The 21,093-nt window shown below is 39.6% G+C and overlaps 1 protein-coding gene across 3 annotated transcripts in view; it reads right to left on the bottom strand.

Annotated features, from left to right (window-relative positions):
* DENND2C (DENN domain containing 2C) overlaps positions 1-21,093 on the bottom strand; it is a 78,950-nt gene that overhangs the window by 36,874 nt on the left and 20,983 nt on the right. For 2 of the 3 annotated variants that reach the window (XM_066352832.1, XM_066352833.1), the window contains exons 2-3: positions 1,207-2,218; positions 101-237 (exon numbers count right to left, since the gene is read on the bottom strand). In XM_066352832.1, coding sequence (XP_066208929.1) covers positions 101-237; positions 1,207-2,030 — 961 coding nt within the window. In that variant the 5' untranslated portion in view covers positions 2,031-2,218. Of the gene's footprint in view, positions 1-100; positions 238-1,206; positions 2,219-7,930; positions 8,033-21,093 lie in introns of all 3 variants that reach the window. The other variant, XM_066352831.1, reaches the window with a different exon arrangement.

Below are 21,093 nucleotides of genomic sequence, written 5' to 3'. Positions count from 1 at the left end.
AAGAAACTGCAGGATTGTAAAAGAAAATATCATCCCATAGCTCTGGGCTCCACCAAACACATAGTCATTCCATGTCATTGCAAAGTCTGTGGACACCTACATATGATATCCTCATAGATATTGTCCTCAGACTGTGTGTAGTAAAGTGCTGAGCCAGCATTTCTTCCAAGTTCTTCGTGCATCTTCTGTGTGTTCCGATTTCGAAAGTGCTGGATATCTTCAAATTCAAAGGATTTCCTTAAAAAAGGAGATACAGGTTCAAGTTCTATCATTTATAATTTTTTTAATTCATTTTAGAAAGGAAAGAGAGAGGGGGAGAGAAAGACTGGGGGTAAGAGCAGGAAGCATCAACTCCCATATGTGCCTTGACCAGGTAAGCCCAGGGTTTCGAACCGGCGACCTCAGCATTTCCAGGTCGACGCTTTATCCACTGCGCCACCACAGGTCAGGCCAAGTTCTATCATTTAAAACTCTATCTAGTTTTCTTTAAATTGGTACAACAAACATCACTAACTAAAGGACTAGGGTGCAAAATTACAAAGGTGTTTTTTTTATCAGGTACCTAAGAATAAACTAGGCCAGTGCCCTGTATGTACCATGAAAAAATTGGAGGCTTTTAGCCCATTTCCCTTCATGTTCTTCACTGGGTACCTTCCTTAAATTCACTCTCTAATGAAAAGGGAGGCTAAGGCCAGCATGCTCTAAAGGAAGTAGAAGAATGTACTTGCTGCTCTACACATGCTTAAAGATAGAAAATGCAAGTTTTTCCGATGCTCTTATGTCAGCAGATTGTGTTGGATATTAGCCATGCTTCGACTATTTCCTCTTGTATAAATCTTCCCCTCGGGTTAATCAACATCTATATAATCAAATCAGGGGAATGGAAATTGGTTAAAAGGAAAAAGAAACTCTGGTTGGTAGAGCAGTGGATAGAGTGATGTCCTGGAGTGCCGAGGTCGCTGGTTTTATCCCGGGGTCACCAGCTCAAGATCTTGAGGGCACTGCCTCCACCCCAGAGGTTGCTGGTTCGAGCTCCGGTCAGGGCACATATGAAAAACAACAGCACAACTAAGTGGAACAACCCAGTTGATGCTTCTATTTCCACTCCCTCTTCCACTCTCTCTCTCTCTCAAAAAGAATTAAAAAAAAAGAAGTTCTTAGTAAGGGAAATACTTACAAACCACTACCTATTGAATAAAAACATACCTTTTCGATCTCCCTCTTATTTTTCCACCACATTGTTTTGGTTCAGTTTCCCGAGAAGAGGCCAAAGAAGACCCTGCACAAGAATTATTTTCACAGTATTTTCTGTCACAGTTTCTTTCTTTACACGGCATAACACCAGATTCAGATAAATATCTGAATGTCCTACGAGGTTTTGGCAAAGGATTTATAGAAGGTCCACATTCTTGCCCCTCAGGTTCAGAGTAAATATTTTCTAAGCTCTTGGTTACTCCAAATGAACTCTCTAGAACTCTGAAATTCAGTTCTTTTTCTGGAGAGACGCAATGTTCTAGAGCCAAATTTAAGACTTTATCTGGGGGAAGTGCCTCGATTTTCTTCCACAGTATTTGTGAGGTATAGAAATTTCCTGGAGGTAATGAAGTCTCTGGATCCAAAACGACCTCTTTCCAGTTTTCAATTTGTTTGACCCGAGAACACACCCAACTGGATTCTGATTCATTCTTAATGAAGCGAGTATCATCATAATCACGTTTCTCACTTTTGTCCTTAATTTGAGTGTGGTTTTTGGCATCTTCACTAATATCTAGACCAACATTTTGAGAACTGGTTGTATCCAACCTTTTGCTGTTTCCCTCAGCAACAAGCTTCTTCTTCAGAAGAATCTCCTGATGACAATTATATCTCACCCCAAAGTCCTTCTGGTGCCACCTCTCTGGATTAGATATACCATTAGTCCTTCCCTCCCACTGAGAAATTTTTTGTCTGATATTTTTGCAGTGGCTTCTTGACAGTGTCTGAACAGCAGAACGAGAAAAACCAACATCCATGTTCCCAGGTGGGTACATTCCAAAGTGATGAATTTTACTAAGGTTCCATTTTACGTAACTGTGAAATACTATGTTCTTTATTCTGTCAATTAGAATCCAAATAATTCCAGTATTTGTCTTTCATCTTTAACTTGGAAATTTCTTTATAAAATTTTTTTGGTCATTGATCCTTGTTGAAAGTGGCTGCAACTTTATCTTGGATAATTCTATTAAAATAAGACAAGAATATGTTAATAGTTTTATAACTTTCTAATTTAAACATCACCTATCCCTAAATAATTCACTTACCCTGAATTTGTAAAAATGTACCCATCATCCATTAAGTAACTCAACTCCATAAAGGCATTCCTAAAATATCACTTAGAGTATTTCTCAAATTGTCAGCTTTAACGTTCTGCCATATTTAATGTCTTAAAGTTAGGCAGAATGAGGTTTTATAAGAGATTATACATAGTAGTATACAATATTATTTTATAATCAATTCTTTAAGAAACCTTCTCTTAATGAAACAAGGACCTACAGAATATTATTAAAAGCATATATATACATCGCAAATAACCAATGGTTTATGTATACATCCAAAGGAAGAACCAGTTAGACAAGAAACACACCAAAAGCTAATTTCCTCCTCCTCCTATCCTATGTTGAGAGATAATATTAGCCCTTCATATACCCTTATTTCAACGTTACTATTAAGCACAGGATTCCATACACACAGTACGAAAGACAACCAAAGGTGCCATTAACTATCACTTGCTTTAAAATCTAATAACCTATTATGTCATTGACTGAAATTTCTACATCTCTGCCACCACACCCTTGACCCAAATCAGCAAAAATACTTACAGTCATTGTCACATTCCTTCCTTTCACATAGAGCACTTCACTCATAGAGGCCCATAAACTGTTTTCTCAAATGTAATATTTGGCAGAGAACTTTTCCTACCAACTGAGTAAAGAAGTGATCTCAAGTTCTACTGTATATGAGTTATAAATAGCAACTGATTCAAAACTTCCTGAGGCAGGGGTCATCCTTCCTCGAGCTTTGTCTGTGTGGCCCTGATTACCAGGCAGGAAAATATCTTGGCCCAGCTCTGTCAGTGTAGCTGACCAAAACTGATGCACGCACAATGCACACCGATGTGTATTCTAGGCAGAGCAAGACTGGCATCAGCTTTCATTTCAACTGTCCTGACAGGTCTGTAGGAAAACCAGCTTTGCCAGCAAACAAACTTTGATGTGGGTCTGACGCAAAAAGAAATCATTCTAAAACACCGTAAAGTAAACTCATGTGGGTGGAAAAAAACAAACCCCCCTAATATCAAAGAGATTAATGCATAGAATTTGAAGAGCCAATCAGCAATTGCTCACTATCAAAACTCTGAACATCCTTTTCTTGCCTCTGATACTTACAGAGGATTCCTAAGGATCTTAGGGTTCCCTTGAGACTCAGGTTTTCTTCACTATAAGATAGGCTGGGAGTATTTTTCTCTCTCCTAGGAGCCTGGTAGGGGTTTTGGGCAGTCCCTGTTAACTCTTTATTCTTTTCCTTGTGAATGTGTTTTAAGTATGCATGGGTCAAACTGAGAAGGAAAAGATGAAAACTGCTATGGATAAATAAATTTAAACTTGAAAATTACTGGCAACAAATGGTTTAATCCATGGAATTCACTCACAAATATAAATGATGTGTGTTGATGCTGTTTCAGAGTCATTGCCACTAGCTCTTTGTTTCTCATGCAAAAAAAAGAAAAGCCAACAGGATTTAATTTCTTAAATCTGAATGATGCTTTAAGGGGAAATTTAAAGGAAAACATGGCAATATCAAATGTAAAAACAAATGCTCACCTTTGTTGAAGTTAGGGCCCCTCAGAGCAGGTGCACTGCTCTTCTGTATCCTAGCCTTGTGACTAAAGTAAGCAGAATCTAAACACAGTGAATTTCACCTGTGGGACAATCTAACTAACTTTCAGTGAAACAATCTAGTCAATTTTCACGTAAGGTTTAATGCCTGCATGCAAAGGAATTTCGGACCCTTTTGGAAAGTCAGTGTATGCTGGGTAAGATGTTAATTGCCCTAAACAAAAATCATTGTATTCAAGCCTAAATTTTGTAGAACTGGTATCACCTTTCTCTGAACAACAGATTTTAAACAGGATATCTAAAACAGGTTGTCCACAGCATCATATTCTTAAACATACAAATATTCTGAATTGCTTCTTGGCCTTTTGGCTAAAATCAACTGTAAATAATCTGAGATTTTTTTGTCCAAGCACACATTTAGCCCCCAAGAATGCTATACTATTCATTGCAGGTTCGCTTTAGGCTCTTAGCTCATCTTTTGTTCTGGAAAAGAGGAAACTTAGAAGCAGATGCCTATTTAAAAATTTTTAGGTTCAAGTTTAGTGCTAGAATGGTTACCTAAAGAAAATGCGTCACCAAAGGATTCCAACTACTCAGCTACTAGAAGAAACACAGTAAAATAGAAACAGAATCACTACTCGTGTCATAAGGGTGACTTATTTCAGGAAACAGATAAGACTAAAGATAGAAATCTCTGGGAAAGATGACCAGCCCACAAGCCCACCCTAAGGAAAACCTTTGATTTTTTTGTTTGTAAAAAGGCAGCATAGCAGAAAGAGGGGAAGAGAACTCATATTTATTTTATGCCTACAATATGCAAGGTCCTTTAACAAACGTTATAATCCTCCTCTCCACCATATAAAGTACATATTAATCTCTCTTTACCATGTTCTCCATCTGAAAAATAAAGATGAGAGACTTTTTCCATAGTCCACGATCCCAACAGCTGGCGGAGCTAGGACTGAGACCTGAATATGACTGCTCAAAGTCATTTGCTTTTCTCACTCAATATGCCAGACTGTTCCCCATACAAAGAGCACTGGACTAGAAATCAGAAGAAATCAAGTTAGTCTTAACCCTGCAAACTAGCTGTGTGACCTTAGGAAAATCACTTTAACTTAATAGGTTTCAGTTTTCTCATTTGTAAATTGTGACTAATCACTACTCTCTGGGTATTCCCTTTAATATTTCTTATAGTGCTGGTATGCAGCCAACAAACTTTCTCCTCTTTCATTATTCTAAACTAACTTTATTGCACTTTCATTTTTTTTTATTCAGTGAGAGGAGGGGAGGCAGAGAGAGAGAGACTCCCAAATGTGCCCCATGGGGACTGGGGTCCACCCAGCACGCCCACTAGGGAGCAATGCTCTGCCCATCTGGGGTGTTTGCTCTGTTGCTCAGCAACTGAACTCTTCTTAGCCCTGATGTGGAGGCCATGGAGCCATCTCAGCACCCCAGGGCCAACTCACTCCAATAGAGCCATGGCTGCAGGAGGAGGATGGGGAGGGGGAGAGAGAAAAGTGAGAGGAGGAAGGATGAAGAAGCATATGGTGCCTCTTCTGTGTGTCCTGACTAGGAATTGAACCCATGACTTCCACATGCCAGGCCAACGCTCTACCACTGAGCCAACCAGCCAGGGCCTGCACTTTCATTTCTAAAGGATAATTTTGCTGGATATAGAATTCTAAGTTGTTAGTACTTTTCTTTAGTTAAGGTTACTGTTCCTCTGATTTGCAGTTTGCATAATTTCTAATGAGAAGTTTGCAGCCATTCTTATGTTAGTTCTCATGTACATAATGTGGCCTTTATTTCTCTAGCTGCTTTAAGATTTACTCTTTACCTTTTTTTTTTTTTTTTTTACAGGGATAGAGAGTCAGAGAGAGGGATAGATAAGGATAGACAGACAGGAACAGAGAGAGATGAGAAGCATCAATCATCAGTTTTTTGTTGCGACACCTTAGTTGTTCATTGATTGCTTTCTCATATGTCCCTTGACCGCAGGCCTTCAGCAGACTGAGTAACCCCTTGCTCAAGCCAGTGACCTTGGGTCCAAGCTGGTGAGATTTTTGCTCAAACCAGATGAGCCCGCACTCAAGCTGGAGACCTTGGGGTCTCAAACCTGGGTCCTCGGCATCCCAGTCTGATGCTCTAGCCACTGTGCTACCGCTTGGTCATGCTACTCTACCTTTGCTTTATCTTTGCCTAAGAGAGAGAGAGAGAGAGAGAGTGTGTGTATGTGTGTGTGTGTGTGTTTCTTTTTTCCTTGGAGAGGGAGAGGGAGAGAGAGAGGGAGGAGAGAAATGAAAAGCATCAACTCCTAGTTGCTTCACTTAAACTGTTTCCTGATTGCTTTTCATATGTGCCTTGATGGGGGGGGGGAGGTTTCAAGCTGAGCCAGTGACCCCTTGCTCAAGCCAGTGACCTTGGGCTTCAAGCCAGCAACTTTGGGATCATGATGATGATCTTGCACTCAAGCTGGTGAACTTGAGGTTTGAACGAGGAACCTCAGCATCCCAGGTTGATGCTCTATCAGCTGCACTACCGCTGGTCAGGTACAGGTTTTCTTTATATTTATATTGCTTGAGGTCTGTAGGGCTTCTTAGGTTTTGAGCTGATGTTTTATATCAAATCCATTTTTTAAAGCAAAAAAAATTAAAGAAAAATATAAAAATTTCCCCCCTTGCCCATTCCTTCTTCTCCCCTTTTGGGGCTCTAATTACACTAATGATTTTTACTTCAGCTATTGTACTGTTCAGCTTCAAATTTACTATTTGGTTCTTTCTTTTTTTTTTGACAGAGACAGAAAGAGAGTCAGAGAGAGGGATAGATAGGAACAGACAGGAAGGGAGAGAGATAAGAAGCATCAACTCTTCATGTGGCACCTTAGTTGTTCATTGATTGCTTTCTTATATGTGCCTTGACTGGGGGGCTACAGCAGAGTGAGTGACCTCTTGCTCAAACCAGTGATCTTGGGCTCAAACTGGTAGCCTTGCTCAAACCAGATGAGCTCGCACTCAAGCCGGGCAACCTTGAAGCTACGAACCTGGGTCCTCCACGTCTCAGTCCAACGCTCTATCCACTGCGCCACCGCCTTGTCAGGTTGGCTTTTTTTTTTTAACATCTAGATTTCTCTTCTGAAATACTCCATCTCTTTATCCATTATATTAACTTTTCCTGTATATTATTTAACATATTATAGACTTTTAAATCTTTTGGGTAGTACATCCTCGTGCCTCCTGACCATCCAGATTATGATTTATTTTTAAAATGTGTAAGGCAAAAAAAGGCAAATGTATGGTCTTCTTGTTTCCATAAATTGGTTATCAAACATAATTTTAAGTTAATAAAACTGTAACTGGAACTAATTTCACTTTTTGAAAAAAAACTGACTCCTGGGGTCAGCGAGTATGAAAAAAACTCACTACTCAAAGGGTTTAAATTCATTTTAGAGAAGAGAGAGAGAGAGAGAGAGAGAGAGAGAGAGAGAGAGGAGGAAGCATCAAGTCCTATATGTGCCTTGACCAGACAAGCTCAGGGTTTCGAACCAGCAACCTCAGTATTCTAGGTCGACGCTTTATCCACTGCGCCACCACAGGTCAGGTAACATATTATAGACTTGAAGAACTTTAATGTAATGTCCTTGTTTGCTAACTCCAACAACTGGGTCATCTTCAGGTTTCCTTGCATTGACTATATTTTCTCTTTGCTATGGTTCACATTTTTCCTGTTTCTTCTAGTATCTTGTGATTTTAAATTATATTCTTGATATTGCCTATAATTGAAAGGTACAGGAAAAGATACATATTTTTTTGCTTGTTTTGCTTTGTGCATTTCTGAGACTTCAATACTTGCCTCTGTCTGGTACTTAGGTTGAGAAGCTGACCATTCAGATTCCTTTTATAGTCAAGTTGAACTAAGGCTGGGTGGCAGATTTTATTACAGGGAATTCACCTGGGATTAGCCAAACCTCTAACCTCCTGACTGGCTACATTTTTAATCCTGTCAATATCTGACCTGGAAAGAGCTTGGCTGCTGTTTCAGATATTTTGGCTCACCCTTGGATTTAACTGTGGCAGGGCATTACTGCACAATACATGGGACTACACAGTTTCTTCGTGCCTTCTTACCCTCTTGCAATGCTGCTTTCATAGTAAAAACTGGAAAACAGAAAGACAGCAGACAATTATTGGGCCAATTGGTTTGTTTTTGCATTTGGGATTCTTCCAGATTTCAATCCACATGCTAATTCCAACAGTCCACACAGTTAACTAAGGGAGGTGACTTTCCTTTTCCTTTATTAAAGCCTCACCACCTATGTCAGAGCTACTTGCATCCAGATCACGTGCTCGCTCCCAGGTATAAAAGTTACGGTGGTTCTGTTCACTTATAAAGGAATTCACTTTGGAAATTAATTTATCAGTTTCCTTGCACCTACTGCTATTCACGAGCTCCAGATAAATAGATGACTTTTTATTTTGTGTAAGATTTTCTTGTTACTATGAGAGCAAATGCTTTTCAGTCCTTCTATATCCTAATTGGAAAAGGACGTCTTAAAATTTTTTTAATGAAACAAGATAGTATAGAATAGAAAAAAAATACCCAGAACACATTCCATGTATGCAAGGGAAAATACTTATTACAATCAAAAGGGATAAAAAAATTTTGAAAACTTCTTTCTAGAGTATAAAACAAGTTTAGAAAAAGTCTATCAGGACACCAATCTTCAAAGAGAACATCTTATTGCAAGATCAACTTCAAGCACTGAAACTGTTTACAAACCCAAAGCCTTTTACACATCAAAACAGAAAAGAACACACCCCTGGAAAAATGTATAAAAACATAAGTTATCACATAGGCAACTATAGTTAGAGAAGAATAAAACACTTCCAGATATTTTAGTAACAAAGAGCCTTTGATTTTTTATTAAAGCCAGTTTCTAGGCCTATATACTATAATTCAATTTGTTGCTTACTGATTTCTATTATTAGGTTAAAAATGCAAAAAACTATTCTGGAGAGAGAATATGCTCCTATTATATTTGGCTTTCTTAGTAAAAAATACACTCCTTTTATATTTGGCTTTCTTAGTGAGAGAAGAGTAGATAGTGAGACAGACTCCCACATGTACCCTGACCAGGATCCATCCAGCAACCCCAGTCTGGGGCCAATGCTTGAATCAATTGAGCTATTTTTAGTGCCTGAGGCTGACTGCTCAGACCAACTGAGCTATCCTTAGTGCCTGGGGCCAACCCTTGAACCAATCAAGCCACTGGCTGTGGGAGGGGAAGAGAGGAAGAAGGGGGAGGGGGTGGGGGAGACAAGCAGATGGTTGCTTCCCTTGTGTGCCCTGACTGGGACTCGAACCTGAGATATCCACACACTGGGCTGATGCTCTACCACTGAACACCAGCCAGGGCTAATAAAAATTTTTTTCAAGTTCTTTTTTTAGAGTGAGGGAAAGACAAAAGAAGATTCTTTGAATGTAGCAAAGTTGTTCCTAGGTGAACAGAATAAATCACTTTTAACTTAGCAATCAATGAGATAAACCATAGAAATAGATATGTTATAAAATATAGGTAGAGACCACAATGTTTAATTTATAAGAAAAGCATCATGGTATATGATACAAAGAGCACAGGTTTTGGAGCCAGACACTTGGATTTAAATTCTGTGCAACTTACTTGGTGGTGTGGCATTGTGTTCTTAATCAATCCAACCCTTAATTTATAATAAGAGAATAAAACTCACCAGCAGAGTCGTTGAAAGGATCAAATGAAATAATATATAAAGTGTCTTGTACAAAGTAAGTGCCCAATAATGGCTCTTATGCAACTGTACTAACTCATTTATATGTATGGGTGTGGGTACATTATCTTCATCAATCTAACCATTTGAATGTCACTCTCTTCATTTCTACCCACATTACAACCTTAATTTATGCTCTTATCACTCTTCTAGATCTACCATAATAATAACCTTTTCTATGGCCTACCTGCCTCCAATATCAACTCCCTTCCAAACTTCTTGTCAGCATGCTATTTCTAAAACTTAGATATGAACAAGTCATAAACCAGGTAAAACCTTTTAGTGGTGCTCTATAATCTTACAACGTGGTTATAAAAACATTTGCCCAAAGAACAATGGACTTTCAAAAATGGAACCAAGGTTTTGTTATCAAAACTGAATAATGCATGGTGGCCAAGATATGGATACAAGCAAAGTGTCCTTCAGTAGAGGATTGGATAAAGAAGATGTGGTACATATATACAATGGAGTACTACTCAGTCAAAAGAAATGATGATATATCGCCATTTATGGCAACATGGATGGATCTTGAGAACATTACACTGAGTGAAATAAGTAAATCAGAAAAAGCTAAGAACTATATGATTTCACTCACAGGTGGGATATAAAACTGAGACTCATGGACATAGCTAAAAGGGAAGGGGTTATAAAGAGGAGGGAGTCGAGGGGAAGGGTCGTAAAGAGGGACAAATATATGTTGACAGAAAATGATTTGACTTTGGGTGATGGGCATACAACACAATCAACAGTTCAAATGCTATAGAGATGTTCACCTGAAACCTACATACTCTTACAATGTCACCCCATTAAATTTAATTTCTAAATAAAATTATTGAATAATGCCCCCCACAACAGTTTGCATAAGTTACTGTAAATTAGTAAACATAATTTCCTCAATATTAAGTTTTTCCTCCACAAATATATCTTAAATGTTTGATCCTTGCTAATATTTGTGGTGCTAGTCAATACTAACAAATAGAAAAATAGATACATGGCCAACAAATATAATGAAAAAAATGGGACAAGCCAACCATGAAGAGATTTAAAGCTTTGAAAAAATGTCATAGGTACATATACATCTGTGTTTTTATAGTGTGTACACAAAATATAATTTTGCTACTAAAATAGTTTCTGGTATCAGTGACAAAATTAAAAATGTAAATATTTCATGGTGTACCAGAGACAAGACAGCATCCACACTCCTTAACATGACATTTAAGATCGTTCACCCTCTGATTCCGGCTGACTCCTGCAGCTTGCCTTGCTCACAGGCTACGGTCCAACATCGAATAATTTGCATCAGCTAGAAGTTTAAAGCTAGATTAGAGTTACCAGAGTTCAAGTACAACCAGACTTCTTTCTTGGCTGTGTAACCTTAGTCAAATTACTTAATCCTTCCAGCAGCTTCCTTATCTATGGAATGATCCTTATCTATAGAGTGAGCATTTGTTGGAATACTCCCTGGGTCCCATCTCTCCGATACTTGAGTCAGGTGCAGATATTCTAAGGCAAAGAGGTGTTCCATCCTGCACCAAAAGGCAGTTATCTGCAGACTAGAGATCTTGAAATTAGCCATGCAAATCCATCACCATTTTAAATATCCCAGTAAACAGTGCTCTTAACCACCATAGGCCAAGATTCTAATCAATCGTGATCATTATAGTTCCTGCCCCAGGAGGTTCTCTGGATGTGATAATACTTACTGAGCACTATGGAACTACTGAGCCAGGCATAGTTCAACTCATTTCACCAATATTAACCCATTTAATTCATGTAACCACTCATGAGGTAAATACTACTGTTGCTCTCATTTTGCAGACGAAGAAACAAGGTGCAAAGAGGTTAAGTAACTGCTACATGTCTTATCACTCTCTGGCACAAAAGATACAGATATAAGGTTGTTGTGAGGATTAAATATGAAATGATGTAAAGTGTTTAAGACCGTTCCAGGCATAAAATAACTGATTAAAAAATGACAACTACTGGCCCTGGCCGGTTGGCTCAGCGGTGGAGCGTCGGCCTGGCGTGCGGGGGACCGGGGTTCGATTACCGGCCAGGGCACATAGGAGAAGCGCCCATTTGCTTCTCCACCCCTCCCCCTCCTTCCTCTCTCTCTCTTCCCCTCCCGCAGCCGAGGCTCCATTGGAGCAAGGATGGCCCGGGCGCTGGGGATGGCTCCTAGGCCTCTGCCCCAGGCGCTGGAGTGGCTCTGGTCGCGGTGGGGCGACGCCCCGGAGGGGGCGGAGCATCGCCCCCTGGTGGGCAGAGCATCTCCCCTGGTGGGCGTGCTGGGTGGATCCCGGTGGGGCGCATGCGGGAGTCTGTCTGACTGTCTCTCCCGGTTTCCAGCTTCAGAAACAAAACAAAACAAACAAAAAAACAAAACAAAACAAAAAATGACAACTACTATTAACTACTTCACAAACACACAATGTACTTTCAAGACCAGCTCAAAGTGTCCCTGTGACACCTCCGACACCTCCCTTAGCCCTTAACCCAGAGATAATCACACCTTCTGTGTGCTCCCATTACACCTGTTAATATCCTGTAATTGTTTTCCAATTTTGACTTCTCCTTAAAGCAGATATTTGTTTTCCATAACTTCAATAATATTAATATTCTGGAGTCATTCTTGCTAGGTATACTTAGAAAAAAAGATACTCAGAAATGAAAATGAAAAGAGAAGTACCATTAACAGCCAAGAGGAGCACATGCTTCTGTGATGCTGCCTTGAAAGACCTAAAATAAACCTAAGTCTCAGAATGTCACTCCTGTACTTGTCGCAGACGAGGACACTAAGTTGTGTCAGAATGTCACTCCTGCATTTGCTGCAGAAGAGGAAAATGAAACGTGCCAGGGAAAAACTCAAAATAATATCTGCTCAGGAAGACTGGTAGAAATTTGAACTGCTCACATTATTTGCTTTTTTGAATTTTCTATTAAGTATAACTAAAATATTACTATAGCATGTTACCTGGAAAGCCTCTGGATAAATTTTTAAATAAAACCTACAAAAATAAGTATTTTAAATTTAGCTAAAAATATTTAAAGAAAATGATAGAGTAACGAGAAAAATAAGTGCATGTCAAACTGGCTCCTAGATTTCAAACTTTTATCATCTTGTCGACCGTTCCTTGAATAACAAATCTTCAAAGCAAGCACATACAGGATACTAGTCTTTTATCTCACTCCTATCAGAGGAAACAGACTTACAGGTAACTAAAAATGAGTCCCAAAATAGCAGAGAAACTTAAAAAACTCTATTATTACTAATAATAGACAATAAACTTCTCAAGCAGTTATTGTGCCTAATGCAAAGCAAGAAATATGATTCTTCAAAAAAAACCCCAAGAAGTTGAATTCTTTAACAGTTCTACAACTCTGTTGAGATATGTCACGGGAATTTTTTGAGGTTGTTTTATTTTATGAAAGCATAAAAAATGACAGTTGATTTAATGCAGATTCTATTCAGACTTTTGAGGCTTAAAGACTTTGAATGATGCTAACTTTGTGACTGTGTTACACAGTTAGTAATCCACATTATTTTAAAAACTTCCAAATAACTGCAATTCTTTGATATTTACTAACTCCAATGTGTATTCCTGGAGGTTTTATTTGCCACAGCTGTGTAGCCCTATGAGTTATTCCCATAACCAAATGCTTTGCACTGAATGTTTGTGTTTCCCCAAAAGTCATATGCTGAAGCCCTAGTCCCTATGTCAGTGGTCCCAACCTTTTTTGGGCCACGGACCCGTTTAATGTCAGAAAATATTTTCACGGACCGGCCTTTAGGGTGGGACAGATAAATGTATCACGTGACCAAGACTAGCGTCAAGAGTGAGTCTTAGACGGATGTAACAGAGGGAATCTGGTCATTTTTTAAAAATAAAACATCGCCTGACCTGTGGTGGCACAGTGGATAAAGCGTCGACCTGGAAATGCTGAGGTCGCTGGTTCGGAACCCTGGGCTTGCCTGGTCAAGGCACATATGGGAGTTGATACTTCCAGCTCCTCCCCCCTTCTCTCTCTCTGTCTCTCCCCTCTCTCTCTCTGTCTCTCCCTCTCCTCTCTAAAATGAATAAATAAATAAAAAAAACTTAAAATAAATAAATAAATAAATAAAACATCGTTCAGACTTAAATAGTATAAATAAAACGGAAATAATGTAAGTTATTCTTTCTGTGCAGACCGGTACCAAATGGCCCACGGACTGGTCCGCGGCCCGGGGGTTGGGGACCACTGCCCTATGTGATGGATTTGGTGTGGGGCTTTGGAAGGTAATTAGGTCATGAGGATGGAGACCTCATGAATGGGATTAGTGATTAATGCCCTTGTAAAAAGGGAGATGATATAAAGCGTCGACCTGGAAATGCTGAGGTTGCTGGTTTGAAACCCTGGGCTTGCCTGGTCAAGGACCATGTGGGAGTTGATGCTCCCAGCTCCTCCCCCCCTTCTCTCTTTCTGTCTCTCTTCTCTGTCTCTCCCTCTCCTCTCTAAAATGAATTTAAAAAAATTTTTAAAAAAAGGGGGGAGATTAGATAGAGATAATCTTTCCACTGTGGGAGGATACAAGGAGAAATGGCCATCTATCATCTATAGGCCAGGAAGGATTTCCCAGCCTCTATAATTGTGAGTATGTTTTTGTTGTTTAAACAACCCAGGCTACAGTATTTTTGTTACAGCAGGGATAGAAAGATATTTTGATATGGAGCAATATAATTCATAATATCTAAATCAGGGATCTCTAAACCTTGATTCCAAACTCCCATGGGAAAAAATACTGGTTTATGTATATTTATGAGTATAGATATATACAACTATAATGACATCATGCTTATTATAAAGCACACAAAGGTAAAAAATTTTAAAGCATGACATATTTTAAAATATTTCATTAGTTTTGTTAAAAATTAAATAGGTTGATTTAATGCAGATTATTTATTAGGATAAACTAACCATCTCACTCTCACTAAAATATTAATTACAAATATTTTAAGAACAATGTGTTTTTTTCCTTGAGACAGCAACTCACCACTTATTACAGAAAACCAACAATATTGGAAATTTTATTTTATTTTATTATTATTTTTTTTCTGTACTCCTCTGAAGCTGGAAATGGGGAGAGACAGTCAGACAGACTCCCGCATGCGCCTGACTGGATCCACCTGGCACGCCCACCATAGGCGATGCTCTGCCGTGACCAGAGCCACTCTAGCGCCTGGGGCAGAGGCCAAGGAGCCATCCCCAGCGCCCGGGCCATCTTTGCTCCAATGGAGCCTAGGCTGCGGGAGGGGAAGAGAGAGACAGAGAGGAAGGAGGGGGGGTGGAGAAGCAAATGGGCGCTTCTCCCATGTGCCCTGGCCGGTAATCGAACCCGGGTCCCCCGCACGCCAGGCTGATGCTCTACCGCTGAGCCAACCTGCCAGGGCCGGAAATTTTATTTTTTAAAGGAAAATTTTGACTTATTTTATAGTCGGCAACTTTGTTTTTTATGATTTTAATTTGTGTTTACATAGATTCAAGTGTCCCACCGACTATATCTCCCCCCACCCCTTATTCCCCTCGGTCCTACCATGCCCCCTCCCTCCAATGCTTTTCCCCCTTCCCTCCAGGATGTGCTGTCCTGTTCTCTGTAATGCTGTGTTATGTATATATAAATATAATTTCATTAATCTCTTTCCCTTCTCTGATCCCATCTTCTCTTCTACTTTCCCTCTGACCACTCTCCCTCTGGTCCCTTTGATCCCGCCTCTGCCTCTGTTTCGTCAGCAAATTTTTAAAATACTTCTTAACAAACTAGAGAATTACGGTGAGGTATAAAATATTTTCATGGCTATTGCTCATCTTATTTTCAAAGGATTGTAATGATTCCATCAGTTAAAATATAATTCGTAAATCCAACTACTTGGACACATGAAAACTGCTATGTGTTGCAACGGATAAAAGTGAACAGCAAGTGAGGATGTCACTGTCAACTGCTTTTGTTGGGGAATGACCACTTTCCCCTTGGGAATATCTGCTTAGATGAAATCTGACAAGGGGAGGCACCAGTATCAAAATGTATAAACATTCAGTAAAGCTTAATTAATTGTTTTTTAAGGTGAAAACAGATATACACAACAATTCCAATGCTCTTTTCACATCCTTACATATGAGCTTGTATACCCTCAGGAGACCATGAGTACAGAGTATGCTAACTCACACAAGCATCAACTTCAAAGCTTACCATTTAACAAAGGTCAATTGAGAATATTCAGGGGTCTGCTAAAGTAACCGGTGGCCAAAAGTTCTATGAATATAAAATGTAAGCAACCTGCCTGGCCTGTGGTGGCACAGTGGCATTAAAGTGTTGACCTGAAGTGCTGAGGTTGGCAGTTCAAAACTCTGGACTTGCCCGGTCAAGGAACATATTGGAAGCAACTTCAGTTGATACTTCCTTCTTCCCCTCCTCTCATCTCTCTAAATAAATAAGATAAATAAATCATCAATAAATAAAATCTTTGGCCCTGTCTGGTTGGCTCAGTGGTAGAGTGTCAGCCTGGCGTGTGGAAGTCCCGTTTGATTCCTGGTCAGGGCACACAGGAGAAGTGCCCATCTGCTTCTCTACCCCTCCCCCTCTCCTTCATCTCTGTCTCTCTCTTCCCCTCTCGCAGCCAAGGCTCCACTGGAGCAAAGTTGGCCCGGGCACCTAGTACACCTCCATGGCCTCCACCTCAGGCGCTAAAATGGCTCCGGCCGCCAACAGAGCAATGCCCCAGATGGGCAAAGCATCACCCCCTGGTGGGCATGCTGGGTGGATCCCGGTCGGGTGCATGTGGGAGTTGTCTGACTGCCTCCTCTCTTCTAACTTCAGAAAAATACAAATAAATAAATAAATAAATAAAATCTTTAAGAATAAATAAAATGTAAACAACCCTTTCTTTTGAGATTTAAAGAAAACTACTTAGAGGAAGCAATAACTATTTCTCCGAGCTTTACTGAGATATAATTTACATATAGCACTGTGTAAGTTTAAGGTGTACAATGTGATGATTTGATAAACATATATGTAGTGAAATGATTACTACAATAAGCTTAGTTAATGTGTTCATCACCTCACATAACCACCATTTTTTTGGTAGTGAGAACATTTAAGACCTATTCTCTCAACAATACTACTGATATCTAGATACTAAGAACTAAATTTTGAAAGATGTGTGAGTACATGCCTACAGAGGTCATTTATGTCTGTGCGTCCTTAGGCTTTCCTGAATGACAAGGAAAAATAAAAGAAGCCTAGAGAAGGGAAGAGACACACTACAGCCAAGAGGAAAGAAGAATGTGATTTGTGAAAACCCTTCCTCAGTCTAAACATCGAGGCAAGAAATCACAACAGTCGCTGTGCTCTGCACAGCCACACCTTAATCTCGTGTTTCAGCTAGCAATCTGGTTTAGAGACAGCCCAGGCATGGTTACTATAAACTGTACTCCCACCAGAAATGTACCAGTCCTAAGAGCATGTATAGGCCACTAGCAAAACAGGCATTCTAGCAAGTAGGAAGGGAACTAACTTCCCAAATCAGCTTCTTACATCATTAAGCGAGCCAAGTTTAGATCAGGACTTCTAGAACAATCCAGAATCTCTAGGAATGTGGCAGCAGACTCTTCAGCTAACCCATACCTCTTAGAATTTGGTAGATAATTCTGATTTCCAAAGACTACCTTTGGGGGACAGAGACCAATGTAGACTTGGAAATTAGACTCACAAGAGCCAGGACTGCTGTGTGCGCTAAAATTTATTGCCTGATTTCCACATTAGCCATATAAGGACCAAGCTGCCAGCAACTTATGCCTTGTCATATATGTCTCCTTTATAAATCTAGAAATTCCTTTGGGGTGCAAAATTTTTATATATAAAAGGTATAAAAATGTTTCATCAATAGATGAGACAGGGATATAGCAAAACATAAAATTTTACTTTTCTGGCCAAAGAGTTTAAGAAAAGTTAAATTTGTACAGTGGGCATTCTCATAGTCAAAGTTAGATAATGAATGTCTAGTTGATCCACCAGGTGGTAATCCAGTGTTCAAAGCTCTAAAATTCTGCTGATTCCTCAAGCCACTCAGTTGGTGTCTAAATCACCTGCTCCCTGCAAAGTATCCCTGCCTTATCTGTGGTTTCACTTTCCATGGTTTCAGTTACCTGTGGTCATCTGCCATCCGAAAATATGAAATGGAAAATTCCAGAAATAAACAAGTCAAAGTTTTATATTGCAAACTGTTGGGCAGTGTGATGAAATCTAACTCCATCTCTTTCTGTACTGCCTGGGAAGTGATTTGTCCCTTTGTCTAGCGTATCCTCACCGTGTACACGACCTGCCTGTTAGTCACTTGGTGGCCCTCTCAGTTAACAGATTAATTGTTGTGATAACACAGTGCGTGTGGTCAAGTGAGCCTTACTCTCCTTAATAATGGCTCCAAAGCACAAGAGTAGTGAAATTCTGGCAAGTCAGATATGTTGAACAAAAGCCATAAAGCACTTCCTTTAAGTGAAAAGGCAAAAATTTTCAACTTAATAAGGAAAGAATAAAAGTCAGATGCTGCAGCTGCTAAGATTTATGGTAAAAATAAATCTATCCATGAAATCATGAAGAAGGAAAAAGAAATCCATACTACTTTTGCTGTCACATCTCAAACTGCAAAAGTTATGGCCACAGTGTGTGACAAGTTTCTGGTTAAGATGGAAAACGCATTAATTTTGTGGATGGGAGACATGACATCATCATGAGGTGATGATCCCTCACTGGTGTATCATTGGGTCAACAGTAGCCTTACTACTGCATCTCAATGCCTATGTCATCCACCCCAAGTCATCTCACCAGGCAGACTGTATCATCTCATCATCACAAAAAGGGTAAGTAGAGACAACAGATATTTGAGAGAGAGAAAGACTACATTCACATACTTTTATTACCAGTATACTGCTATAATTGTTCTATTTTATTATTAGTTATTGTTGTTAATTTCTTACTGTGCCTGATTTATAAATTAAACTTTATCATAGATATATATGTATAGGAAAAAACATATTATCCACAGGGTTTGGCATATCCAGTTTCAGGCATCCACTGGGGGGCCTGCAGATTAGGGAGAACCACTGGATTAGGTAATGTTTGTGAAGGGAATGCAAACTAATTTTCCTGCAATACATAACATATCCTAATTAATATATAAATAATTATTAAATCACATCCCTGGACTGAAACATAATAATTATACTAAATAAAAGACTAGTTTATGCCCTGGCCTGGTAGCTCAGCTGGTTAGAGCATTGTTCCAGGACACAAGGTTGTGGGTTTGACCAGTCAGGGCATATACACGAATCAACCAATAAATGCATAAATAAGTGGAACAACACATCCATCTTTCTCTCGCTCTGTTTCTTTCTCTCTCTCTAAAATCAATAAAATAAATTCTTAAGTGAAAAATTGTAACTTCAAAGTTTAAAAAATGTAGAATGATATGGTCCATTATCCCACCACTGTTCCTCAGGCTATAATTTAACAGAGGGCACTTCCTGCTCTCTAATGGTATGACTGAGGTCAAGTCAGAGGTCTCCGGCTAGTTCAGTTCCTACATATTTCTTTTTTTTTTTTTTTTTTTTAAAGATTTTTTTGTTTATTCATTATAGAGAGGAGAGAGAGAGAGAGAGAGAGAAGGTGGGGAGGAGCAGGAAGCATCAACTCCCATATGTGCCTTGACCAGGCAAGCCCAGGGTTTTGAACCGGCAACCTCAGCGTTTCCAGGTTGACACTTTATCCACTGCGCCACCACAGGTCAGGCCAGTTCCTACATATTTCTGATCAGCAGAACTTAATCACTACTATTCAAATATTTTCAGATGTAAAGAGATGTATAGAGAAAAAAATCCAGGAGGTGCAAAAGAGGTATGTTTGCATAGTAATGTGACATTTTAATTGGTGATTAAAAAAATAAATTCATGATGATAATGATTATTTATTAAATGTGTGCATGTGCCAAGCAGTGCTCTTAGAACCTACTTTCATTATTCATTTAATTCTCACAGTTTGTTAATGAGGAAGATGAGATTGAACTGGTTATATTACTCAAGTTAACACAAACTTAGCTCCATTTTTCTCCAAAGCTGTGCTTTCAACCACTACGTTATTACTTGGTGGGTAGACAAAACAATAATATCAGCTAATATAACAGGATGTCAAATGCAACTTTTCCTGTCCTCTCTGAGTTTCAGCAGGGGCCTCAAAGGCCAAAATCAAAACAATAGGGGACACTTTCACAGTCTAAAGAGAAGTGCAAGGCCCATAGAGCAGGGTAGCCAAAACCTGGCTCCCAGGCATCAGTTCCCTACCCTTGTCAAGAATTACAATTCATTAACTGTCAGAACTGCAAGGGACAATGGAAAGGACTTCTTTAAAGAAACTAGGTGGGGTGTGTGTGTGTGTGTGTGTGTGTGTGTGTGTGTGTGTGTGTTTCCCTACGTCCCCCGGGGAAAAGGAGGAGGTGCTTCCTGCCCACCAAGGGACTGGAACCTCAAAATAACCACTCAGAGTGCTGAGCATGTACCCTGAAGTAGCAGGGACACAGGGACTGCTGTAATTCCCGGCTGGGGGGCTAAAAAGAGCTGGCTCAGAGCTAAATTTTAAAGACTGCTTAGGTATGTACAACAATCCGATGTTTCAGCAGGAGAGAGTTTTACAAAGTGCTACAATGGGTCCTGGCCGGTTGGCTCAGCGGTAGAGTGTCAGCCCGTGTGTGGATATCCTGGATTCAATTCCCGGTCAAGGCACACAGGACAGGCGCCCATCTGCTCCACCTTTCCCCCTCTCTCTTCCCCCCCCTCTACCCCTCCTGCAGTCATGGTTCAACTGGAGCAAGCTGAATGTAGAAAATTACACACAAAATTAAGTTTAATAACAAGAAACTTCAAATTTTTATTATATTAATGCAATGTTAGTAACTACAATTAAATGAAGTTTATCTTTATTGAGGTATAACTGACATGTAACATTATATTAGTTCCAGGTATACAATGATTTAGTACTTGCGTAACTTTGCAAAATGGGCACCACAGTAAATCCAGTTACACATCTGTCCCCTTATAAAAAGTTTTCCTTTTCTTTTCCTTGTCATGAGGACGTTTAAGATTTACTCTCAGCAGCTTTCAAACAGTATATAACTATAGTCACAATGCTGTCCATTACATCCCATGATTGATTTATTTATTTGGTAGCTCGAAACTGTGCCTTTTGACCCTCTTCGCCCATTTTGCTGCTGCCTCCCTGGCTTCCACCACCACCAGTCTGTTTTCTGAATCTATGAGCTTGGGTTCTTTTATTTTTTAGATTTCACATACAAGTAAAATATTATGGTACTTGTCTTACTCTGCCTGACTCA

The sequence above is a fragment of the Saccopteryx leptura genome, chromosome 11, assembly GCF_036850995.1.
Source record: "Saccopteryx leptura isolate mSacLep1 chromosome 11, mSacLep1_pri_phased_curated, whole genome shotgun sequence".
Lineage (NCBI taxonomy): Eukaryota > Metazoa > Chordata > Mammalia > Chiroptera > Emballonuridae > Saccopteryx > Saccopteryx leptura.
The sequence above is the reverse complement of the archived record's forward strand: the minus strand, read 5'-3'. Positions and strand labels throughout refer to the sequence as shown.